The following is a 27,876-nucleotide window of genomic DNA, read 5'->3' as shown; positions in this document are numbered from 1 at the left end:
TAGATGAGAGCCTGTTAGCTCATGGAACTGCACCAGAGGCTGTTTGGATCAGATAATAAACACACAAATCTGAAGGCACACTGTACCCAGGAGGCTTAAAGCTGCTGGAGACAATATTTTTTATCAAATAAAGGGATTATCTTGACACCATTTTTGTTCTAGATTGTTCCCAAATTCCCCATGATATCACCTCACTCTGATATTCAATTTCGTCCAAATTCGGATTCAGATCTTTCGGTTTAAAGATAAACATCGGTCATTGTTTTGCTGCAACTTTCGATTAATGAAAACACCAGAAATGTGTTGGGAAGTCACTTTGGCAGAGTTTTTTGGAGGCAAAGAAGGGAAATCACACTTTTACGCATCCGTAATGCAATGCACCAAACTTTTCCGGCAATGTCAAAAAGAGATTGTTTACAGCGGAGATCAAAACAAACTTTCCATCAGCAATTTCAACCTTTTAAATCTTTGTTCGAGCAAATCATCTTTGACTTATTGATCTATGAGGCCAAGACCATGTCTTTATCTGACAAAGAAAATATCTTCTCCAGCAGCTTTAAAATAACTGGTAACATTTCAAATAAAAGCTCATTGTGGAAATCTTTGTGCAACAAAATAGTGAAAACCTTTATTCATGTTCCAAATAAATCAAACATAGAGTCTATGCCTTTTTACTAAGTTCACCAGATATTATTCTAACTGTACAACTTCACAGAAAACAGCTGGTGACAGTTTTGTCATCTACTGTATATGTACCAATAGTTCAGTGCCAGGCTTAATGACAATATAACAGCAATTGCTCCACACACTAGTTATGTAAGACAGGGGTTCTCAACCTTGGGGTCAAGACCCAATTTGGGGTCGTCAGACACTGGGAAGGGGTCGCTAGATGTGTTCAAGAAACAGAAGATTTATTTAACAATTTGAGCCCATTTTTGCTTATTTTTACCCTTTTTCTGCAGCTACACCAAACTTGCCATATTTTCATAATTTTTTCTTGCCATATTTTTTTATCCTTTTAATATATTTTTGCTACATTACTCCCTTTTCTGACACTTTTTGGCACTCATAAACCCTTTCCACCACTTTTCCCACCTAATGTCACATATGTTGACCCATTATTGTCATTTTTAACGTCTTTTCACCGTATTTCATGCTTATTTTTGCCAATTTAACCAAATTCATAATTTATTATGACAATTATTTGCTAGTTTAAACCATTTTCCCCACTTTTTGTGTCCGTTTTTGCCCACTGTAATGTGCAACTTTAAAAAAATGTAGTTTTGGGTTTTCTTTAAATCCCATTTCACCACCTTTTCCACCATTTTTGGTCACTTTTAATGCATTTTATTTGTGATTAAAACAAGGATTTCCATCTTTAAGATGATAATAATATTAATATTAATAATAATAATAATAATAATAATAATAATAATAATAATAATAATAAACGTTCCTGGATAACAGTGGATATTATTCAGATGAATAAATAAATGTGGTTATCACAGATTCATAGAACAATGGACCATCATTTTACTGACTTTATGGATGGACCCCAAACATCTCTCCCCTTTATTCCCCCTTATAGATGGTCCTGTCTCCACATGACTGTTCAATGTTCATGTCTGTGTTCAACCAGCTTTAGGTACAGTGGGGGTCCCCGCTCTCTGGAACCTTTATTTTGGGGGTCGCGGGCTGAAAAGGTTGAGAACCACTGTTGTAAGACACAGAAACAAACTGGACTGGGAGGACTGGGATTGGCACACCGTTGGCCTGACGTTCCTAAAGAGTTCCTCTATGTTAGAATAATACTTGTAAGGGCAGAACTGCAGTATGTGGAGGAGGGTAGAGGGAGGGATGGTGACCCTGCACTGGGTGAAATGTTAGCGGGTATGGGCCGGGGGCTTCCAGGAGGGGGATGGGGGGAGAGGCGTAGAAAGAAGGATGAAGAGGAGGAGGAGGAGGAGGTGGAGGTGCATGTGCTGGAGCAAGGTGGAACAGGTGAGGGTATGAGGGTACGGGGAGATGAGAGGGAGGCGGCAGGATGGAGAGGTGGTGACGGATGATGGTGTGACGGAGGGAGAAAGAAGAGGAGGCTGATGGTGGTGGGAGGATGTGGAGGGGGATGCATGGCGTAGGGAGATGATGATGATGATGGTGATGATGGGGAAAGCAAGGCCTCTTTTCTGGGTAGAGTTGATCAAAATCAATGTCTCCCTCCTTCCTCCTCAGCCTCTCCCACACTTCCTGCTTCTCCCTTGAGTTCCTGCACCTTCCTTCCTCTTTTCCTTCTTTACCATGCGTATCAGTCCCTTTATCCATTCTGATTCTCCCATCACGTTGACTGCTGCCAACTGCGTCACAACCACGTGTGTCTGGGATTCGATGCTGCTGTGGTTTGGTTTTATCTGACTCGCTTTGGGCCGTTTTGTTGTTCTCAAGCTTGAGGTGTTGATCAAATCCATCGCGGGGTGGTATATCGATGTGTTCGTGAGGTAGCACACAATCACTGAGTGCTTTGACGTCAAGCACGGCGTCGGCACGTGTGTCTTTTGTGCCACACATGTGCAATTCTACATGGACAGTGCGTTGACGTATTTTGTCGTTGTCTCTGGTTAAACTCTCAATGACATTTGTTGTATTGTTCAAGTCATTGCGTTCATTTCTGTCCTGATTCATCTTGCAGATTGTGTTACACGTGTGATGGTTCTCCTCCTTCTTTTCTCCACCTGCCAAAGGACCAAAGTTGACCTGGCTGATGCCATTTGAGCTACTACTACAGGTGTCACAGACTCTCTCAGCCTTGTTCTGTGAGTGCTTTGTTCCGCAGTCAGGTGCTTTGTCCTCTAAAGTGCTGCAGTTTCCCAAAAATGTCTGAATGTCATTGCTTTTGAGTTCCAGAGCCACTGAAAGATCCCGACTACAAAAAGTCTCACCCACGCTGGCGTCAGAGGTCAACGCCTCCGAGGCTTCTTCCAGTCTCTGCTGCTGCTTCAATATCCCGATAGCTCTTTTAGTTGCCTGTCTTCCTTTTTTCCATCTTTGCGTTTGTGCCATTCCTGCCCCTGGTAGTTTCTCTGTCCTCTGTGCTCTTTCAGATACTTCTACATTACTGACAGGGAGTGGCGTGTCAGCACAGGATGATCCGATCCTCACATCTGCCTCAGAGCAGCATGGGGTCAAACTTGGCACAGGGTTGTCGTGTCCCATGGGGATTGTTTGTCTTTGAGTGCACGCTGTTTCTCTAAAGGGAGCAGGGACGGGTCTAATCGCTGGATGGCATGCTGCTTCACTCTGAGCTCTGGGTACAAGATGGATTTCTGTGTCTCGACAGGGAAAAGATACATCACTAATCGCTAGGTTATACATGTTTTCCTTAACCTTCTGAGCAGCAGCTCTTATCTCCTCCATCCTTGGATTCCTCCACTCCCTGTCATCCGCCGACCCTCCGTCCTTCCCTGCTTTTGTGTTTATCACCTCGGCTTTGCTGTCGTTTTGAAGCAGGTTGTGTGTAATTGCAGGACAGCGTGGCATCTCTATAGCAGTCCCAGGGTTGGGGCTAATCACTAAGTTGCATGCAGTACCCCTACTGAGGAGCTTTCTAAGCTCTGGGTCCCACCCGATAGCTGATTGCTGGGCCAGATGCAGGCATCCCTCCCTTTTCGCCTCCGCACACAGCTGGGTACACCGATTACACCGATTCACTGAAAAATTACTTAATAGCTCCCCTCTCTTCTCCTCATTTCTGCTTGCCCTCTCTTGCTCTGCCAGATGTCCTTTTATCCATTCCTTTTCTCCTCTCATCCTCTTTTCTCCCCTTCCTGCAAGTCGATGTGCTGCGAGATTACTAAATAGCCCTTTTTCTCTGCCCTCTCTATTCAACCTCTCCTCTGCTCTGCCTTCAAACATCTGATTCACACAAAGAGCTCCTATTATCCTTCGTCCCTTTTCTGAGTCTTTTTTATCTGTCTTTTTTCCTCTTCTTCTCCGCCCCCTCTTTCTTATTCCTCTCCTGACACCTCCCCTTCTCTTCCTCTTCCTGGATGCTATCTGACGGTCAGGTGCAGGTGTGGGGTGGCATTCCTTAGAAAGGGGAACTAATTTTAAAGCGCTATCATCATGGAAAACGCCGTCACTACGACAGGCCTCAAGTTCAGTCGGATTTCCTGCCTCTCCTATTTCATCCACTTCTTTTCTTTCATCTACTCTCACCTCTCTTCCTTCCTCTGTATCTCCAATCTTTTGTTGGCAGTCGGGCTGTTTGATCACACATGGCTTTATTCTTTCTCTCGCTTCCTCCAACCCACCTTTCTTCGCCTCAACCCCTTCTTTGGCCTTGTTATGAGCCCTGAAGTCATACAGTAGTGGGTTGATGCTGTAGGAGATGATAGGAGAGGTTTTGGTGTAGCAGAGCATCTCTGTAGGCCAGAGTAGGACCCGGCTACCATCACGGTTAAGGACAGGACAGAAGGGTTCTTTGGGACGACCCGGGTGCACAGAAGCAGAATCCAATGATGGTTCTACTGCTTGAGATTGGGCTGAAACATTGTCAGAAACACCATTTAGTGGGTCATTCACAACCACATTTTGCGTAGTCTCTTTGTTCACAGCATTGTGCGTTTCTTCCAAGATGTTGCTGCACGTTGGTTCTGCTAACCCGCTGTTTAAATAAGAACGAGCTCCACTTTCACTTTCCTGTCTGACTGGGATTCCAGTCTGATTTCCCTTACATAAGGAGAACTGTGCTCCACTCGTGATAATTGAGTCCTCAACACCGATCTCATTGCAGTTATTTAAAGAAGCCTGGGCTCCGTGCCCGCAGGGCTCTGTATTTCCCCTCTCGACAGACATAATGGATCCAGCCTCTGAGTGCCGGATTGCAGCGTTGCAATCCATATCGCCCTGGTTTTTACTATCCCACCCATCTACATCTACAACTTCCACGTCTGCAGTTATTGGAGATTTAAGCTGCTTATCAGGATGTTTCTCCTTCAGACTTTTGGCGCTTTCCTCGGCTATCGCATCATGTTGTTTTCCCGGCGAGTCCTTGCCCCGCCCTGCTTGTATGAAAATGGCAGCTGATTGATGGAGAAGAATGCAGCTTCTTTTAGGCAGTGCAAATGAGACGGGACGAACTTTATTGGGAGGTTTCCTGCTGTTGCTAAAGGAGTCGGTGGTTGAGTTTTCTATGATTTTGTTCAGTCCGGAGCCATTACTATGAGCATTACTGGCACTTAATGTGTCATTGTTGGGAATAACAGTGTTTAAATAACCACCAGTCCATGACATTTGGCTGTTTTTAGAAGAGTTGATGGTTTTTGCTTGATCGTCGCTCACAAAGCCACCGGCGGCAGTCAACTGTTTGCAGTTCAAGCGGTTCTTGTTGACAATGCGAGCCTCGGCAATGGGATTAGTGGTAGTTGTGCTCTTGGCATCCATTTTTCCGTACGCCCACTCTGCGTTGCTCAGGAGTCTCGATTCCAGTGTGTGGTCCAGGGGAAGGAAAGGCTGGATCTCTAAACAGAGGAGAGAACAGAAAAGGATTAGCGTGGCCAACATGGGTTACATTTACATGTAAAATACAACAGGATTAGCATGCTAACCAGGCCATAGAAGGATGTATAGGAGCTATACAGGCAAAGCTTTTATTTTTATGATTGTAGGAATGATACAACTCGTATGCGTTTGTTCATCCTTTTAAATCATCTCTGCTGCCCCTTTGTTGTTTAATCCCAATGTATATGTGTAGGAGTGAAAACAGGCTTTATTCTGATGTTTAATATCTGTGTTTGTCATTTCTAGCACAGCATCCAGCGATCACTCCATTTGTTTGATAAATGATGAGTTATGACCCAAAAAGTGTTTCATGCTTGTGGAAGCTATTTCAGCTTTAAAAAATAAAACAGCTAGTTTCTGCTATAATCACATTCCTGGATGTGAAAACTGCAAGAATCAGTTTCATGTTAAGCATCAAATACTAGAAATTCAACAATCACCTGTCTACTGAAAGAGTTTAAAGTTCAATGATATTTTGCTTCTGTATGCAAGCATTATGTGTGACTAAGTGTATACTCCCACAGTGGGATCAAACTCTCTAAATTTACTAAAATAAACTTTTTCCTTCACTGTTGCAATATGCCACTGTTGACATTAACAATATACAGCTACATTAGTTATGGGTGATGAATGTAGAAACTTGGTCACTTTCATTTGAGACATAAATTCATGTAAAAAAAGAACATTTGCTATACCATTGTTAAAAATGTGTACACATGAAAAAGAAATCTAAATGTAAATGTTAAATGTAAATGTAAAATCTAAAGATTAAATTTAAATCTAAATGTTAAATGGGCGCTGACCTGCCCACTTTGTATAATTTCTAAACATTTAGCTTTACAATTGGCAACCAATTTAACATTTAGATTTAACATTTAGATTTAGATTGAACATTTACATTTGCCATTTAACATTTACATTTGACAATTACATTTAACATTCACATTTAACATTTAACATTTAACATTTAACATTTACATTTAACATTTACATTTACGTTTACGTTTAACATTTACATTTACATTTACATTTAACATTTACATTTACATTTATTTTTCATGTGTACACACTTTTAGCAATGATATAGAACATGTTGTTTTACATAAATTTTTCTCTCAAAAGAAAGAAAAAATTACTAAATGTTCAAAATATGTCACCTATGAAAAAGTGACCTAGTTTTTACATATAGCACCCCAAACATTAGCGGGAAAACAATCTGCTTTAGCGTTCTTACTGCTGATGTAAAGCAACATTGATTTGATTTTGTTTTCACAAAGACAATCTTTTGGCACAGCTTGTTATTAATTTCATTTATTCTCACACATAGCGTCTACATGCTTTGCAGGTTCTCTGCGTAAGGCATTGGTACAACACGTTTGACTGAAATCCTTTGAATTTCTGCTGCTACAAATGTCACCAAGTCCCTGAAGCCGTTTCTCATTTGTTGTTTAATTGCTGGCTTCCTGTTGTCACTCTTCTGACTTCAACCTCTCATGAGTCTGCGTTTCACGTTTCATTCTCAGACGTCGAAATTGATTTCTCAACATTTCTACACGGTCTCTTTAATCCATTAAATATCATGAGCGATGCCGTCTTCACAGTCTTACTTGTTCCCAGCGTGGCGACGCCTGGACGCAGAGCCTCTGGTCTGGACTGAGCAGCTGGGTCCACGGCCACAGTGGTGGACCGGAACATTGGACCAGAACCAGGAGCGCTGAGGAGATGGAGGGATGAGAAGAAACATATAAACGTTCTGTAAATCATGTACTGTGAGGGAGAAACAGGTGAGAGGTGAGGGGAGTGTTGGAAGATGTGTTAAATGGAGAATGAAGGGGAAAAAGGGCAGAAATTTGTAGAAATGAGAAGATAATGGTTAAAAAAAAAACCAGGTTAATGAAGCCGAAAGGACAAGATCATAAGAATGAAATAGAACAAACAAAGCTGGATGTAAACAAAAATGCAAAATATTGGAAAAGAAAAAAGAAAAAAAGGAGAAGGAAAAAAGTGAAGAAAAAAAAAAGGAAAAAAAAAATAATAAAAAAATAAAATAAAAAATGTAAATGTGTAATTGAATTGTAATTGAGTTCAGATAATTGACAGCAGATCAAACCAAATGTCAAAGTCAATTTTCTGAAAAAATAAAACCTCAACATATTAAAGTGCACTGCTGTTCTATTGTTTTAATTATTATTAATTAATTAGCTGCTTTGCCATTCAAGGTCAGAGAACATGCAAACTCCATTTTTAAAGGCTAAAAAACACTATTCCAGTAGTCGAGAGGCACGGTTGGTTGAATCTTTGAAACTTATAATCGTGTAAATATAAAGTCTCGGTGTATTTATTGGCTTACAGAGGGACTATTTTTTTAAGTGTAGATCTACACTGTGGGTGAGTGGGCGTTCTCAGGTTGTGACTTGCAGCTTTGAGCTCATATTGTGCATTCATGTGTCAATGTGTGTGTGTTTGGTAGCTCGCCAGATGAACCTGCCTCGTGGCTTATTTTCCACATGAAGCAGCCAAATCCACCTCTTCAGATTGTGACCCTCACTGTTTGTTTGTTTGTTTGTTTGTTTGTTTGTCTGTTTGTTTGTTTGTTTGTTTGTCCTTTGTCTCAACACACATGAATAAGTGCAGCAGTGTTTGTCAGCCCACGTCCACGTCCCAGATGTTTCCTATTTACATTTGTGCACATTTTTCCAGCACTATTGAAGCTGAAAATCACGACCAACTGAAAAAGTAGGAAAATGTTCCATAATCAATGATCCATGTCGGACACATTGATCGTTTCTGATAGGATGAAATAAAAGGACAAGGAAGAGATTTAAAGTATCTCTGTAAATCTGCAGTAAAAGGGTTTTAAGTGACTGTCTGCCACAAAACTCCAATTTATTAAATGCATTTAAGAAATTAAGAAACATTAATTTAATGTTACAACTTAGTTACATTGTCATTGTTTATATTGTTTTCTTTATGCAAACAGAATAATTTTAATTATTTTGTATTTGTATTCATATCAAACTATGTTAAATAAACTTGAAAAGAACTGTATTTAGTTAATTATTAATTTGATCTTCAAAATTACTTAAAAGTATAGAAAAATAAATGTATTATATTTATTCATTTTTATTTTCTATTTCACCAGTTAATTTTTTTTATTTATTTTACTTTTTAATGTATTCATTGCTTGATTTTTTTAAAAAAAGATTTATAATTTTGGTCCTGTTTGAAAAAATTTATTGTTTTTTCAAGGTTAATTATTTATTTATTTTGTTTTTGTTTAGTTTTTTCAAAGTATCACACAATCATTTGTTTCCATATTTATTAATTGTTTTATTCATATATCACTTATTCATTCAATTAATTTAATTAATTAATTAATTGAGTCATTTCTTGATTTATTATTATTATTATTATTATTATTATTATTATTATTTAGCTATTTAACAGTATTATTTATTTATTACTTATTTTATATTTATATATATATATATATATATATATATATTATTTGATCCTTTTTGTTTTTGTTTTATTTTTTATTATTAATGTATTCATTGAATTGATTTAATTAATTAAGTCATTGCTTGATTTATTTTTATTTGGTTTTTATTCAGCTATTTAGTGACATTTATTTACTTTTTAACTTTTCTTGATTTTCTTTCTATCACACAGTCCAAAAGTCCAATCATCATCATCATCATCATCATCATCATCATCATCATCATCATCATCATCATCATCACAGACACAGAAATGAACTCATAGTAAAAAGCAGTAGAAATGAACTTTTAAATGATTTCACAATAAAACATATTCCAATATGATGTTCTGACCCTGGGGTGCAATTATCATCAGGCAATAAAAGTAGTTAAGATGAAAGCAGAGAACATGGTGTAAATGGTTGATATAATAACTCACCATTCTCCTGTCCTCTTGTAATTGTTCTGATGGAGACTCTTCAACGCTCCTCGCTCCTCACGTCGCTCCTCACGCCTCCTCCTGTTCCTCCTGCACGACAACGCTCTGTAGAACTCCCTCTGCTTCAGCTCCTTCAGACGCTACACACACACACACACACACACACACACACACGCGCGCACACACAAAAAACGATTTTTTTTTTTTTTTTTAATCAGTGCGTCTGTGGATGATAACTCATGCTTCCATAGGAAAGCTTAGACTGGTTAATTCCATCCAGGATTCTGTGGAATGTTTCAGATAAATGAGTCCAATCAGCTGATGTTTGGTTGATGATGTCATCAGTAGATTTTATGGTTTAAACATGAAAAAAGCTCTTTATTAGAAACTGGAATGCACCACATTTGGTTTGGACTTTAAAAGTTAACAAGTACAGTGCATAAACCTACCTACCGATCATATACCTACTTATCCATATACATACTTACCTACCTATCATATACCTACTTATCAATATACTCAATTACCTACCTATTCCTATAGCTACATATCCATGTACATACTTACTTACCTATTATATAAGTACCTATGAATTTACATACATACCTACCTATCATATACCTACCTATCAATACCTACTTATAAACATAAATACTTACATACCTATCCATATACATACTATTTACATACTTACCTATCAGCTATCGACATATACATCGACCTACCTATCCATACACATACTCACCTACTTACAATCTATCAAAATGTATACTTACATACCTATCCATATACATATATATCTGTGTACGTACTACCTACTCATATACCTACTTATCTAGCTACCTATTCATGTACCTACCAATCCATATACATACATACCTATCCACATACATACATACCTTCCTATCCACATAGTTTCCTACATACCTACCTACCTATCCATATACATATTTACCTATTTACCTGTACATATGTGCACTTATCTATATACCTACCTATCCATGCGCCTACCTAATAAGTTATCCAAAATATATCAAGATCATTGGCCTATCTACGTAGCTACCTATCTATAAATGTACTTACCTACCTACCTATACCTATCAAATTATTCAAAATTATATAGAGTTCACCTACCAATCCTTTTTCCTTCCTATATACCTACCTATCAAGTTAATGAAGACATTAAGATCATCACCATCAAGACAAGCAAGATAAGCTTAATACTTGAAATATATTTTAATGTACTTGTTTTTCTACATTTATATTTCCAGACCTAAAGTAACAGACTCTCATCACTTACAAAGCACAGACAATAACCATGATGAGAATCCATACCAAGGTGTTTAATGACGTTCTCAGAGTTATCTTCACCTTTTCCTCACACACAGGATTAGAGAAGGTAGAAAGGAGTGAACCCTCTTTGTTTGCACACGTTTGCAGTGAGTTGTTTGATCAGCAGCCCAAGTGTTATTGATCTGCTGCCTTTCTTGTTTAAAATGCTTGACAGTGCATACAGTACGCGTCTATCTTCCTATCGATTTAGTCATAAACAAACACGTGGTCCACTGTTGCACCGCTGAGATCAAATTAATCTAAATATCATCAACTGGACAACGTATAAAACAGATTCTTTTAAAATGCATTTACAATTTATAAACTGCATTTACATAGAAAAGTGAATGTTAACAATTGTAGTTAATAGCAAAGGTATAAATAGAGGCTGTGAGAGTTTTTCTATAAAGAAATGATGGTCCATTGTTCTATGAATCTGTGATAACCACATTTATTTATTTATTTATATCAATCTGTTATCCAGGATGTTTATTATTAGTTGTGCCACAATATATATAATCATCTTAAAGATGTAAATCCTTGTTTCAATCAGAAATAAAATGGTTAAATTGACCGAAAATGGTGGAAAAGGTGGTGACGTTATTTTAACAACCACAGAAAATTGGTTAATTAAAGTAGGCAAAAATGGACAGAAAAGTGGTTTTAAAAAAAAGGGGGGGTTTAAAGGGTCAAAATTGGAATACTTAGTTTAAACTGGCAAATAAAGGGCATGACAAACTGTGAATGTGGTTCAATTGGCAAAAAATTAGTATGAAATATGGTGAAAAGAGGTTAATCGTGACATTAATGGGTAAACATGTGACATTAGGTGGAAAAGTGGTGGAAATGGTTTATGTGTCTTGAAAGTCTAAAAAAATGTGCAGAAAAGGCATTGAAATTTGATGAAGTGGCAGAAATGGGAGTGATGTAGCTAAAATACATTAAAATGAGCAAAAATATGGCAAGAAAAAGTGATGAAAACAGGTTAAAATATGGCAAATTTGGTGTAATTTGTAGAAAAATTGTAAAAATAAGCAAAAATGCACTCAAATTGTTCACTGGTGACCCCAAATGAAGCCTTGACCCTAAGGTTGAGAACCCCTGTATTAGAGAATAAAAAATAAATACTTTCCAGATTATTTTCAAAACACTAGCACATCAGTTTCTTTGTTGATTAAGTTATAAAATGAGTCCATTGTTTTCAGGCTGGTGTTTATATTTTTGACTGCTTATTCTGGTTTTAAAGTAAAACTTGGTTTAGCTCCAGTTACACTTAATAAAAACACGAGTCGAGTTTTAATTGATTAATATGAAAGCTTATACTTTAATCCATCTACTAATCCCACTAATCCCTTATTGCTGGCAGCATTATTCCAGGAGGAAAGTATGACTCTCAGTTGTGCCTCGTGTCACAAAGTCAATCACGAGTCAAGTGTGCGGCGGCGGCGGCTCAAAGTGTGCGAATGATGGGGTGTTGGTGGTATTTGTCGACCTTGGTGTGTGGATGTAATGAACCTGTGACCTTGGTGTGTATGGATGGAGAGGGAAAGAGGGAGGGATGGAGGGACATAGGGAAGGAATTAAAGGGATAAAGCAGCAAGTGTATTCAGCTACAGACCTACAGGCCAATGTGAAGGAAGATGAAGGAAGTTGAACCTCCAAATATGGTCATTGTGGCTGCGACAATGGAAATGGCAACAATGGAAATGAAAAGTTTGCAGTGAAACATGTGGAAATGAAGCATTTACAACAACGCAAATAAAGTATTCGCAGCGTAACACGTAGAAATAAAGCGTTTGTAGTGTAACACACGGAAATAGTGTTTGCAACAACAAAAATGAAGCGTTTGTAGCGTAACACACGGAAATAAAGTGCTAGCATAACACGCGGAAATAAAGCGTTTGCAACAACGGAAATAAAGCGTTTGCAGCGTAACACGCGGAAATAAAGCGTTTGCAACAACGTAAATAAAGCGTTTGCAGCGTAACACCCCTCCTTTGGAGAGTCAATAGCCTAAGAAAGAAAATCATAAATAAATGTTCCTGAAAGTAACTGTTTTAAGGTTAGGGTCTCATTACATCGGTAAACGACGAGTAGAGTTTGTTTATAGTTTCTCTTTATTCAAACATTGATGAATATGCTAATTGTAGCTGCTAACATTGCTGGGTTAGCACATGTGCTACTTAATGACCATATTTGGAAGTTCCACTTCCTTCCTTCACGTTCAGGGCCTGCGGCTGCAGCTGAACCCTTCTCTAGAGCAGACCCCCTCAGTGACTCACCTGCTTGTGATGGTGGTCGTAGGAGTTGATGTGGTTCTCGTACTGCTGGTGTCTCACGTACTGCTTGTCACAGAGTTCACAGTAAAACCTGCAGTCGGCCTCTTCCTGTACATAGAGACAGTTTACCAATATTAATACGAGAAAATTACCATCATTACACATAATGTTTAACGAGATAAAAACATATAGCACAATCTGTACTATGGATGGGGAGCGTTCCCACTGAAGTATACTTCCAAGTTTCCCAAGATGCATTTGGAATCTACAGGCTAAATATCTTTGTTGATTCTACATCAACATGTGCTCATTTGATCCATAAAACTTACATAGACACATTAAATTCACACATTTCTGAGACTTTCGGAGATGATGCTTCTGACAAAACTTCCTGTTAACTTCAAAACAAGAGCCCTAAGTGTTCAAAAAAAAAAGTAATGGAAGACAAGAAAAGATGCTTTTATATTGAAAAGGGGATGTTTGATTTTTTTGCTTGAAGTCGGTCCCAGGACCATTTTACATTCTGCTCGCAATGCATCATGGGACGGTTGAGTATGACCACCGTGCACACTTAAAAATGTCCTAATATACTATACATCCTGTCCGGTGCACATTTTAGGGCATCCTCAGGTCTCAGAGTGAGGTATCAGGAAAATCTGTCATTTATCAGACCAAACATACTCATGACTCAGCAAAATCTCTGTCAGGCTTCAAAATAAAAGTCATCAGACTCAACGGCTTTCGAATCAATCGAAAACACACATGACGTCATCAATATGTGCCGCTTCAGATACGAGAGTAAAGTTGTAAGCTGTTATTTTCTATTTATTTTTAAAGGTTAAGATTTATCAATGTTTGATTTCATTATGAATTTATTAATCAAATAATATGTTGATAATGTATATCTTAACTTTAAAAAAATAAAAGGAACAAATGACTTCAGGTTCCTTCAAAATAAAACGTCATGTCGTGTTCTACGGCCTGGGGCTGTCAAGTCTGATGACTTTTATTTTGAAGCCTGAGGCCGTTTCCTCTGACAGAGGTTTTGCTGAGTCATGAGTCCATTTGGTCTGATAAATAACAGAGGTTTTTCTCCTAAAATGTCCACTCTATTCCGGGTATTTCTCACTTTTCGTATATCTCATGTGAACGCACTACACATACTAACCATGTGTGTAATACGTTAGTATGATATTTCAAACAAGGCCAAAGTCGGAAAAGTTTTGTGCATTGCATTGTGGGATGTAGAGTGCTGTAAACAGATGCATAGTCGTTTTTTAGCTTTAATATTGTATTTATTTACTTTCTAAAGCGCCTGTTTAACAACAACCACAACACAGACGGGACTAAACCACACACACAAACTATACAAGGCACAGATGATGAAACAGAGAGAGGAGACCATGAGTGGATGATAAACATTGATCATAATAAAAGATAAAACATGAATTACTAATCACTCCCTTTGGCATAGTTGCAATCCTCCAAACTTTCCTCATATTCCAACAGACATTGGAGCAGCTCAATCGTCCAAAAGAGATGAAGAATGAAGAGCGTAAATAGGAAGAATGAGCGCTGGAATAAAGTCTGACAAGTGGCACTCTCCTATCGTTATAAATCACGACCTTGTCTCAGAGTCTGACACGGAACACATCGAGAGAAAGCCCAGGGAGTAGAAACGCATTTATAGCAAAGTGTATTCATCATACTCAAGATATTAATTCATTATCTGTCATATATGGGCCAGTGTGTGTGTGTGTGTGTGTGTGTGTGTGTCATTGTTCACTGAGTCATTCAGAGCGATGCTGTCTCTATAGCTTCCGATGGCTAATGGGACTTTAAATCACAGCTATTGATTAGGAATTTGAGAGTCCAAGATGCACACACACACACACACACACACACACACACACACAGGCACACACACACACACACACACACACACACACACACACACACAGGCACACACACGAATGCCCAGACTCCCACACAGCATTAATGGAAGATTGATTTATCTTTAAAAGTCGTGAAAATTCAATCTTTGACACGACCTTCACTGCTGCTCTCCTCACTGGGAGATGTTTTTAACGACTCGGTTTTTTTTTTTCTTCAAAAATTAAAGAAGAGGTTAAAAAATCAAAGAAAGAGTGACAAAGGACAGACGAGGGCAGACGGGGCGACGGTGAAAAAGCGCAGCGTTCGATTCCCACATCGACCGCCGTCTTTAACCATTACGTTGGGCATTAGCTCGTGGGCTCAGGGATTTACTACATCCCCCATAATTCAGTTAGGCAACAAATTTATGTTGCATTATTCCATTAGACAATGAAACATTGCATTTGCATTATTTAATCAAAGGCGGGATTGGTTTGCATTATGTCGTTAAAGATGTCGTTGGGTTGCATTAGCCAGAAGAAGATGGCTCTGGATGACCATTAAACATGGATGACTGCAGTGAAGTCTAATTAAAACACATCACATTTACAGACGTTTATTACTGCGCTTTGCAACAAAAACAAAACAACCCATGCAATAACACACAGTTATGTGGGAAGAAATGCCAGAAGTCAAAGAAAAGGAAAAGTTTGATTCAAAAACTTTTGCTCGTGTGCGTGTTTGTGTTTTTGGGGGAGATGGTAGACTTTTAATTTGAAACAAACACAGGAAATAGATGTTTTTACTTGTTCTGTGATGCATCCCAACCCGTAGCACAATATGTTAAGGTTTCAACTTTTTTTCCATAAATTTGTGTCATGTTTTGACTGTCAACTGCCAGTCTTCTTCAGAGGCGTCTGCTGATCGCTTTGATGTGTCCTTGACTTCCGCGTAATAGTTCCAGCAAGTCTTCTTTTTTAATAATATGTTAAGGTTTCATTTATTCAGACAATGTTGCAAATAAAAAAATAAATTAAAAAAAAAACTTTAAATCAAATGTTTACGGCTGTTGGACATGCTTTTATTTTGACAGGCAATGAAAAAAAGACAATAAACAAAGTGACATTTTACTAAGCAACTTTTAAGTTTAGGCTTTCGTTCTCTTCTAACTGCTTTTATTTTGAAATCAAAATGCATTGAAATGTATTGAAGTAAATAAATTGCTTTTGTAGGAGTGTCTGTAGACTTTTAGTTTGAAACAAACACAGGAAATGTATGTTTTTACTTGTTTTGTGATGCTCTTCACACAGTGTTGCAAATTAAGAAAAGCTTCATTTGAATATTTACAGTTCCTCTACAGGCTTTTGTTTTGAAAGGTAATGAAAAAAATGTAATAAGTGACGTTTTATGAACCAACTCTTAAGTTTAGGCTTTCCATCTTTTCCGACTGCTTTTATTTTGAAATCTAAATGAATTGCTTGTGTAGGAGTTACTGAGTATGTGACTGTTCAGAATGAACCACAGTAACATTGGATGTGATGTTTATTAATGTATTAACCTGGTTTCTCACACGTTAGATAGTGAGTTTTGTTCCTTTATTGGGTTTATTTGGTTTATGGAAACTAGTTTAAATGTGTTTCTGTGGGTTCCATGATTTTTCTCAGTAAATGTATTAATTTAATAGTTGTGTTGTCACTTTTCCTTCTCATGCTGTGTCTAAATACTCATCAGTGTGTGTGGATCATCTTTCCTCCCTCTCTGTCTCAGGTGAAGCTAATCATCTTGATTAAACCTGCTTTACTAATAAAGGCGTGGCTGCTCCCTGTGTGTGTGTGTGTGCGTTTGGAAATAGTTTGTACAGAGTCAGGAATGCTGTTAAGAACCTTTAGCTAACTTTGGAGTTATTGTGTTAATCAGCACCATGTTTTTATTGTATTTACAATTTGTGAGGGTTATTCTACAGCACACCCAACAATTTAAGAAGTACACTTTGCATTACCTAACGTCACATACTATTTGTTTTACAGTAATTATTCCAGATGGGCTTTATGAGCTGTGTTTCCATTACCAATGTGCAAAAGCCAAATAGAACGCCTGAATTTCAAGTATTGCTTAAAAAGTTTTTACGTGTTAACGAAGATATTTTTCAAGTGTTTTGATATTTAAATGTTTCATAAAAGCTCATAAAAATACTTTTTCCGCAATTAAGCGTCACAGAACGTGACGTAACTGGTCACATGACCACTGGCCTCTGAGAAAACATGGCGCGTTAGTGAGGACAGACATTTCTTAGCATTATACTTGAGAAAAATATTGTTGCCACATTAGACGTGAAACAACAAAGGAATTCTAAGGAGGTTTGGAGCGTCCGTCTTTCCTGCAGAGATTTCATAAGCGTTACGAGAATCCAAAACAACCGCGAGGACATCCTGACTTTTTTAATGACACATGATGAATTACAATAAAATGAGACAAACCAGCAAAACGTTCATTTCAGCAAAAGACTTAGTTGGTAGTAAAGTCTTTCAATGTATTTTCTATTTTAAAAACTAGTTAATTTAACAAATAAATACAAATATAATAGATTTCATTATCCCAGCATTGCTGTTTTTCAGTGAAACTCTCTAGTTGTCCACTGTGGGAAAAAGGTCATAAAATTTTAAAAAATGTACACGTTTTTACACATGTGTAAATATGTGAAAGTTGTTGGTTTAGCTTGAAAGTTACTTATTAATATCATTAAATCTGCAGTTCCTGTTCTTCTGTTTGCAGACGACACCAATCTGTTTATCTCTGACAAAGCTCTGACCACTCTCCTAAAAATTCTAAATAAAGATATAATACAGTATTGTTCTTGGTTTTAAGCTAATAGATTATCTTTGAATGTAAAAAAAAACAAACACACAATTTAATTTTATGATATTTGCTGGATATAAGAAATATATCCAGCAAATATATTATATATACAATAAAAATGTTTATTGAAAATGAATAAATTGCTCAAGGTTTCTTGGGTTTGATATATTGTACTCTAAATATTTACCTTAATTATGAATTAATGCAATAGTAATGTATAATTTTGATCATTAATTAGCAATGTAGCGATATGTAGATATATATACTGTATATAAACTTGTTTTTCCTACTGTAAATGATGTCCAATGTGATGTAAATGTCTCTATGTTCATATATGTGATTGTCAACCATCTTACTACTTCTATCATATGTTAAATTTTAGGGGTGTGGCTTTAAAGATAAGTCCTTCTTTTGGGCTTCTGTCACACTCCCATCATGTTTTTTTATTTTCTACAAATTTCTGTTAATATCGTGTGGAAATTAATAAATACAAAGTGGCAAGAAATCAACACAAAAAAATTCAACGGCAAGATTTTTCTTCCGTTGTTCCCACGGGTTGAATGAATGTCACCTTGTTTCTAAAAATGGATTCTATTAAATGTGAACTAAAATAAAAAAGCAAAGAATAGAAACATAAATGCTGTTTCTCCTGCTGCCCACTGCTGTCAGATCCCAGTATATAAATATAATACTGCAGATGTTGAGCCTAAACGCGTCTCTGAGCTGCACAGTTCAGCGTTTCTGTCTTGTTGAGCATCAACAGTCAATTAGGAACGCGTGTTTCCTCTTGACTCCCCCTGCTTTCAATTCTCACTTCCAATCAATCGGGGGAAAAAATGATAAAAGGTAGGCAAAAAAAAGCATCAAATAATCTTAGTTTTTTGGATCGCACGCTCTGCTCAGCGTCTGGACGTGCGTTGCAGAAACAAAGCTGTCGACTGTAACTAATTTGATTTTGGATGTTCTGTGAGCGGTTGATCAGTGTGAGGAGTGTAGTGCACTGAAGCCCGTCTGTAAATGACTTTCTGCTGACAGATCTCACCCCGCCTCCTCCCTCAGGGTTACGCTTTCTCTCTTTTTTTCACTTTTATAGAACATTCTTAACACTAATGACGAACCACAGCTGGAATGTAGATAGACGTTTTTTCATCAGGTTTCAGGCGAATGGGAGGAGGACAAAATTGGACAAGGCTTTTTCTTTCTGCTGCCCGTGGTGTCACTTAATGATTTCTTTTGTTGCCCTGACATTTGCCAACAAGGTCAAGATCTCAGGAGGAGACGGAGCTGCAGGGCGTCGCTCCTCCTCTAGTGTTTTTACAAATGTGGCCTAAAACCTTTGAAATGTACTAATTAGTAGATCTATGTCTAACAAACACATTATTTTTGCACCATATTCATGTAAATGTCTTAAAAATAGGATTACTTTACAGTTTTAGAGCCTGTGTTCCTCCATCTTGAAGTCACGTGACTGATGATGTCACACGGCCCCACTGCCTGTAAACATCCCATTGTTTTCTATTGGAGTGAAACATTCAGCCTGATTTTTAGATCATTTAACAGCTTTTTTTCAGTCAAAATTACAACTTGTGCTGCTTTTGGTTGTTCTAACTCAGGGGTGTAAAACTTATTTTAGTTCAGGGGCCAAATACGGACCAGTTTGATCTCGAATGGGCCACAGATTTTAGGTGGGGAAAAAAGAGCAATTTTACATTATTGTGCCCTGGTTTTCAATATTAGTTTAGTTCACTTAAAAGACAATTTTTGTGTAATATAGAGAAATTTGTGCAATTCTTTGTGAAAAATTGTGAGTTCTTTCCACAATTTGCGATTAAAAATTACTGCGTTTATGTGAAATAAACAAAGGAAAAATGCAAGCCCCAAAACATATTGTCCAGTTTTATTAAATTTGTGAATTTGAGATATTTACAACTGGATTTACACAATAATTGTCATTTTTACTTTCTTCTGCAGGCTGAATTTGATGCTCTATAGGGCCGGATTTGGCCCCCTGGCCTGCGTTTAGACAATGAAGCAGAGAAGAAGAGCTCTCCTAAGAACCCTTTACTCTGACACTGTGGTGGCTGATGTTACAGTCGAAAGACTCCCACCCAAAGGACTTCCATTCTCAGTCTGTGAGTACTCGCAAACTTCAGCCACCAGAGCGTGTCAGCGCACTGTTTAAGGGAGAGTAAAGGTCCCTTAGGAGAGCTCTTCTTCTCTGCATCATTGTCTACTACCAAACCTCAGAGTTGGAACCGTCGCCCCCTGCGGTCACAGATTTTCTCCTGTCACAACTGTTTTTCTTCTCTTTTTGTAAACAAGAGGTTTACATTTACATCTTTTACTTTTCCTGTTTTTTTAGAGCAACCAAAAGCAGCACAAATTGTCATTTTGACTGAAAAAAGCTGCTAAATGACCTAAAAAAAACTGCTAAATGATCTAAAAAGCTGTTAAATAATCTAAAAAGCTGCTAAATGACCTAAAAAAACTACTAAATGATCTAAAAAGCTGTTAAATAATCTAAAAAGCTGTTAAATAATCTAAAAATCAGGTTGAATGCTTCACTCCAATAGAAAACAATGGGATGTTTACAGGCAGTGGGGCCGTGTGACATCATCAATCACATGATTTCAAGATGGAGGCCCTAAAATGTAAATTGGTCCCATTTTTAAAAGTTAATAAAATGAATATGGTGCATTATAATGTGTTTTGTTAAGCATAGATCTACTAATAAGTACATTTTAAAGATTTTCAGCCACATTTGTAAAAACTGTGAGGGATTCCTTTAAATGTTGTTTCGTTGCAACAATGACCAAAAACAGAATAAGGAGCTGGAGAAGATGAAGCTAACGAGGTTAGCGCGCTAAGCTGTGAAAACTGACTGTGAGCCTTCTGGGTAACATTTAAAAAGTAAAAGAATATGAGGTTTACTTTATTACCACTGTGTTTTAATTACTTAATTTGCGGCTGTAACCCTACAGCTTCTCATCTGCATAAGAATGGCACTTTTTTTCCTACATTGACAATCAACTTTTAATGGGACTTTGTGGAGCGATTGGCTCCAGAAATGCTTTTAATTTCTTAATTCTCTGTCCTTGTTTGCTTCCAAACAGGATTTATAATAAAACGCACTATAAAACAAAGAGTTTTTGTGATACAAACAACTCCCGTCTGGGACATTAACGGTTTAAATGAAAAGGAAAATAATCAAGGGAGTGAGCAGTGGAGCAAATATATCTTTTTTTTTAGCAGGAACTTTGTTATTTATAAAACATTGTAAAAGTGAAATATTCAGATGGAGATTATAAAATAATAAAGTCTAACAGAGCAACATGAAAAACTTGAAGACACATTATAAAATTCATCAGTAGCACAATTTAAAAAGCAATAATAAAATATGTAAATTAAGCTCCATCAGCCTACTACTTTTTTTGAGCTCCTATAACTAGATAATGTGAATGTTTAAAAAAAAAAGGAAAAAAAGTTAAGAATGTAAAAAAAATTAAACTAAAACTAAATAGGAAAAAACAGAACAGTAAGTTAAATCAGTGATTCTCAACCATTTTTATTTATCTGAATAATATTCTCTGTTATCCAGCAAATTTAGTATTATTTGCTCCATAGTATATAGTCGTAAATTACACAAAAAGGACAGAAAAGTGGTAAAAAGGGTTCAAAGTGTCAATATTGGAACAATTAGTTTAAACTGGTAAAAATAATGGACATGGCAAATGGTGAATGTTGTTAAACTGGCAAAAATAAGCATGAAATATGGTGAAAAAAGTTTAAAAGTGACAATAATGGGTCAACATATTTAACATTAGGTGGAAAAGTGGTGTAAAGGGTTTATAAGTGCCAAAAATGTCTTGAAAGTGGAAAAAAATGTGCAGAAAAGTGGCAGAAATGGGCAAAAATATGGCAAGAAAAAGCGATGAAAATAGGTTTAAATATGACAAGTTTGGTGTAGTTGCAGAAAACGGGTAAAAATAAGCAAAAATGGGCTCAAATTGTTAAAAAAAATATATAGACGTATTTTTAGTTTCTTGAAGGCATCTGGTGACCCCCTACCAGAGTCTTGCAATGCCAAATGGGGTCCTGACCCCAAGGTTAACAACCCCTGGATTAAACAACAGTGATCAATTTACAGAATATTGGATCAAACCACTTCATCCGTTTTTCCAAATCTTGATATTGAAATATGTTCAAACTGTCCATTTATTGTGGTTGTATCACATTAACTAAAAAGACAACATGCTCACCGTCAAATAGAGATCAATAGGAATACTAATATTAGTTGATCAGCTGATGTTGGGCCTTATTGGTGCATGTGCTGCAGTTCTCTCTCATTGGTAAATTACCCAAGTAAACAGTAATAAGCCTGTTGCAAAGAGAAGCATATGAAATTATATTACATTATATTAAATTACATTATATTAGTGTGTTCAGGCCATCTGGACTTTATAATTTAGCTGTGCCTGTGGGGACGTCCAGACTCCGCCTCTGAAGCATCAGGATTATAGTTAAAAATAAAAAAAAACAATGGCTGACCCTAAAACACAACACTGTTCTTTGCTTGTGGAGAGACTTTATTAAAAAAAAAAAGTTGAGTTCTACTCCCTCACTTTCCTTCATGAGAGCTGAAACGCCGAGTAGCTTAAAACCTCTATTAGCTCAGCAAATATTGTCTCTTGTAAGTTCTGCAGAAAATTGGCTACGGGTCAAGAACAAAGTAACCCCCCCCCCTCCACACACCCACACACCCACACACACACACACACACACACACAGCTTGTGAATAGACGGACTCATGTAGACATAAGTGGGTCTTTAAAAATAACAGTGGCCGTAATGGGAGATAAGCTGATTAAAGGAAAGATTAAAGGCAGCAGGTAATGGAGAACGCTGTGGTTGCTGCTACTCTGGCTACAGCCTAGCACAGCGTTCTGCTCCCTTTAAAAGGTAATGATCAAGCTCAGCTCTGGTTCCATTGGGGCTGATTTTGGGGATACATTGCTGCCATTTGGCCAGAACGTCATGGGTTTGATTCTTGGTGTTGAGTAAGTTAGAGACTCTGGATCTAACGGATGTAAATTTAATAAATGTTGCAAAGTCACAATCGTTACTATGTGAGGAGAACCTAACCATGACAGCAGAGGTTTAGGTTCATGGGTAATGCATGCTGTTAAAAATGTGTAACAAAAGCAATCAGAGAGTGCAAACCTCCAGCAAATGTCAAATCTCCTTATTTCCAGGTATTAGCAGTTATCTGGATCAATGAACCTGATCATGGGACCAGGATTATTCACACCTTAAAGGCTTGGAAGACATTTATATCCCATTAATAGCCATACAGTAGGTCACAACTTATGGAAACCCACATTTTTTGGGTGAAAAATTGCAACGAAATGTACGATTCGGAACCGAAACAGATGAAACTCAAAAATGTCATAGATATCGGTCATTAAGAACCAAAATATGACATTTTCAAAGTCCACCAATGGTGAGATATAGGGATTTTAATAAATTCATCTCTGACGTAAGGACTATCTTTGGTTGACATTTTGTAATCCTGCTAACAGACAAATAGGTGGAGGTTAGGTTTCTTTTGCTATTAAAGCTTATCTCGAGCCGTTTGGGGACCAACCCATGGTGATATCAAAGGACCCCTATTCTGTCCAACTTTAATGGAAAATCTGCTTCAGAAATTAAGCCATTATCAACAAACTAGCCTGAGAACAAACAAAAAATAGATGTTTTGGTTGTTGTTGAAGTCAAACTCCAAGTGCCTCCTTTGCATCAACATCGTACACATATCGTAAAAAACGGCGGCTTTCAGCTGTAAGATCACTAAGGCTGCTTTACACCGGTTTAGTCGTGGACTTGGTCCAAATGGGTGGAGAACAGCTGATCATTTTATCACCTTGGTTTGGTTTGTTTACGTTTAGTTCACAACTTCTGATCCGCTCCAGAGAGAACTCAGAAACTTCTTCCTTCTCCATTTGTTCTCTTCCAACATTCAACAATGGAGCAGCAACAAGTTGCTGGGATTTTGGTGATTTTAAAGCCCTGGTTTGTGCCGTGGCCGGTTGTCCTGATCACCCACAATGCCGTGCACTCTACGTCATCGTTGATTCTCCCCGTGTTTGATTCGTTTTAAGCGCGGTTGCGTTCACGACGCTCCTAATCTCTCCTTCGATTGGAAACGCTCTGAAACCGACCGCAAACAATCGCTCTAGAATTCTCCTGTTTGATCTGCTCTAGACTTTGTTTGCGTGTTCACACCGTGTTAAGGTGCATTATAAATGCATTATAAATGCACCTTAACTGTTATACACTCGTGAAGATTTAGAATTCTCAAATTTCTCCCACAGTCCAAAAACAAGGGTTAGCTTGATAATGCAGATAATGTCTGATATCGTTATGTATGTGTGTTAGCCTTAAAATAAGTAGGTCTGTCTTTTGTTTCAGCGCTCAAGGCTGAAGGATGAATAATTAATGGAAATAAATATAGACATATTGACATTTATAATGAAAACCATCTATTGCGCAAAGACATTGTTTAGTCAGTTAATACCACACATGTCTCTGAATAGTTCTTGAATAGCATGTGAAACACCAACTATTCCACGTGTGAGGCTCTGAAGTCTGCCTTCCTCCCGTCATCGAGGCACCACAGTGTGAATTTTGTGCTCGTGTGTGAATATCACTTACAGTCACACTGAATCTCTGACGAACGGAGTTTCCGTCCTCGAAGGACGCTGAAGCGGCTATTTGGCCACATAATTGTCATCCGTGTGCGTAATTGGCGAGATGAAAGAGAGAGAGGAGTGCGTTTGTGCTCGATTGGCACAGCTGTTGGGTCGAGAACAGAAAACTGTTGTTACAGACAAACAAGAAAGACGAGCTTGAGTTTTCCAGAAGTGAATTCTGGGATTAGAAAGTTTAGCGTCGTACATCAAACGGGCGGCGTAAACAAATGTGCGGCTCATGGTTTTTTATGTGAAGTCCTGAACACACACAGTGATGTTTGCCAGCAGAGATTAAACATATGTTCCAGCCTCTGGCTCAGCGTCTTTAATGCAGCATTTTATGCATATTTTAAAGTGGTGGATGGAGGGTCTGAAGCATCGCTGCAAACAAAGTAAAAGCTGATACGTCTGATTATAACCAGAGATGTTCATTATGCAGATGGTAAACCTAGAGTTCAACTCACTCAGTGAATTTACACACAGCTTAAGAAAAGTGAATAAACAGCTTAGTATGGTAGTAACTGGATTTAGTTTTTTAATGCATGTAAACACATTAGCTCGGTTGGTCTCACTTCGGTCTCAAAAAAATCTGAAATTTCTACCAATAATTCCTTAATTATCCAATAGTCACACTGTACATTTTAGTTTGATTGGATGAATATTTTTGAGATATAGACAATTTAGTAAGGGGAGTATGTGTTGATGTCCTTGTTTTTCTTCCATTTCCAGCTTCTAATATCTACAAATATACATCACATAGGAAACTGAAATATGGTATAGTAATACAGCTCCACCCACTCTCTCAGATTATACAAAAAGTTCTGCTATACATCCTATCTGGTGGACATGCTAGCTCCTCAAAATTGGAAAAAAAATTGTCATGAACATGTTTGGGTCTTCAGTAAACAACTTAGCATATGCCTCAGCTCCCTGTACTATAACATAATGATGTAATATAATATAATATAGCTTAGAGCTATGTACATAGACTGTTCACATCACTATTGATTAGTCACATATATGCTTTGGTTCTTGGGTGACACGCTCGGGAAATCTGGTTTTCATTGGCCCATAACTTCATGTCGGAATGTAAGAAAAAATCTGATGTCTGTTTTAATGTATAGCATAAAGATTACTCATCAGAAAAACATTTATTTTTGAAAACATTAAATGTATTACAAACAAATTTCTCCTGTTCTACATTTTCTCTTTTTGGGCGTATTCAAAACACATTAATATATTTATATATCCATAATCATTATCATAACAGTAATTAAATGATGCATCAGACATCGCTGAAATGTCAGATTGAAATGTGTACACGCAACTATAGACAATATATATTCATTGAGTTTGTAGTGTAGAGTACGTTAGTGGTTTTCCTCCCAATGACTTCCTACTTATTTCCCCACTTCCTTATTGAACCGATGTCCTCTCGTTCACTCCCGTCTGGTTAATCTCAGACAGTTAACTTGATTTTATAAATTAGATTAAACCTTCTTTTTTTGGGAAATGTGATCGACTTCTTTCAGGAAGTTGTTAATTTAACATGAACAGTTCTCCGGTAGCAGGAATTACCCTGACTGTAAGGAGTCACATGGCTTTATGATGATAACTATGAAAAAGTAGTGAATGCATATAGTCTAATAAATGTAAATAATGGTAGTTTGAACTGGACAGTGGTGGAGTCGACCCCAGCTTTTAAAAGCAGCTATTTGGTCTTTGTTGTAGACTGTGTGTGAAATCTTGACGCGTTGCTAGGCTAGATTAATTTCCTGACATCCAAATTATTATTTTTTTGGAGGAATCACATACACACAAGGACACACATGTAGCAAAACTCCCCCTCTGTCATCACGATGTTTCACAGCTCATTTGTTTGAGTGTCTCAATAATAAAAAAAAAAGCAAGTGAGAATCTGCGAGATGAAAATCAAACGACAAACAAAGAGAAGAAAATGAAGAAAGAGAGAGAGTTTGGTCATAAAAACAAAAGGGAAAATGGGATATAATGGGAATAACATCCATATACATGATGTTTCTGAATTTGAAATGAGTTATACTTTGTGGTTACATGGAAATAGTAATTCCGAATTGAGGTTTACATGGAAAACAGGTTTATTCGCATTTATTCAGTTCCGTCTTTAGGTCTGGGGGGTTGGGAAGGGTTCTGATTGGACACAAAACAAACATTCTCTTTTTGACCACAACATATAAAGAATTATTTTCACTTTTTTTTTTTGATTGTGGAATGAACGTATACAAAATTGAGGAATTATTTAATTTGAAATTAAAACTGAATTAGGTGGCTCGGTTATTCCGATTTTAAGTTTAAATGCAAAGTCGGAGTTGGAGATTCTCTTGGGGGGGTGGGGGGGAAAGAAAATATAAAATTAAATATATACCTGTAGATCGTCTCGGGATTTGTGAAACCACAATGTGTGTAACATACAATTATGCAAAAATGATTAGTAACATACAGTAATTGATAATGTTGACTTCAAACATTTGCTTCGACGCGTTGTTTCATGTTGTGAATTCATTCATGGTAAAAGCATCGCTTTCTGCTTCATTTTTGCTGCAGTTCCATACGTGAACTGCTGGGTGCAGTGTCGCTCCAACATTTACGCTGTGAAGAAGAATTGCGCAACTGAAGAAGAACCAACCTAAAGTCGTAAAAGTTTGTGACCATTTCACTGAAAACTTATACTGAACACCTGAGGTAGAACGAACATCTGTGACATCAAACTAACAGTAGCTGTTTCCATTACAGATTTTTGCAAAATAAAAGCGATATTTCTAAAATTTCAACAAAGTATAATTGCGCTTTGAACGTGTTTCCATCCGAGGTTGTTTTGGCGCTCGTGAGACTTCTCTGCAGGAAGACGGACTGTGTTTTATGGCACATAAAATATTTGTATATAATGTACATTATATTAGGAATTGTATTGTTTTTTTTAATGAATTTAGGAAAACTGTATTGAAAACTTTTGGCCACTACGGGTTACTTCCCCCTGCCCCCTGCCAACTCTGTGTAAGTTTATATTGCCATTTTTATTTGGAATTCGGTATTCACAAGCTCATTTTTAATCTTTTTAAAGATGATTTATTTTATATTCCGAATTAAAGCCCTCATGTAAACATAGCCATTGTCCCAGAGTCTCCGATCTTTGTCTCTTCCTCCTCCTCGTATCTCTTTCTCGGTCGACCTCTCATCTTTCACGTCATTTCATCATCTGCCATACAGTGGAGACGAGGCGGAGTCAAAAATCACTTACAGACTGTTTTCTGTTTCTCGCTCAGACCGCACAG

At 37.4% G+C, this 27,876-nt stretch overlaps 1 protein-coding gene across 2 annotated transcripts in view; it reads right to left on the bottom strand.

Annotated features, from left to right (window-relative positions):
• Positions 1–1,602: 1,602 nt before the first annotated feature.
• The window catches only part of LOC114476441 (uncharacterized), a 75,276-nt gene continuing 49,002 nt past the window's right edge, over positions 1,603–27,876 (bottom strand). The window contains exons 2-5 of one of the 2 annotated variants that reach the window (XM_028467945.1): positions 13,089–13,193; positions 9,475–9,614; positions 7,164–7,270; positions 1,603–5,516 (exon numbers count right to left, since the gene is read on the bottom strand). In XM_028467945.1, coding sequence (XP_028323746.1) covers positions 1,801–5,516; positions 7,164–7,270; positions 9,475–9,614; positions 13,089–13,193 — 4,068 coding nt within the window. In that variant the 3' untranslated portion in view covers positions 1,603–1,800. The remainder of the gene's footprint in view (positions 5,517–7,163; positions 7,271–9,474; positions 9,615–13,088; positions 13,194–27,876) is intronic. The other variant, XM_028467946.1, reaches the window with a different exon arrangement.

This window comes from Gouania willdenowi, chromosome 15, assembly GCF_900634775.1.
Source record: "Gouania willdenowi chromosome 15, fGouWil2.1, whole genome shotgun sequence".
In the NCBI taxonomy this organism is placed as follows: domain Eukaryota; kingdom Metazoa; phylum Chordata; class Actinopteri; order Blenniiformes; family Gobiesocidae; genus Gouania; species Gouania willdenowi.
The sequence above is the reverse complement of the archived record's forward strand: the minus strand, read 5'-3'. Positions and strand labels throughout refer to the sequence as shown.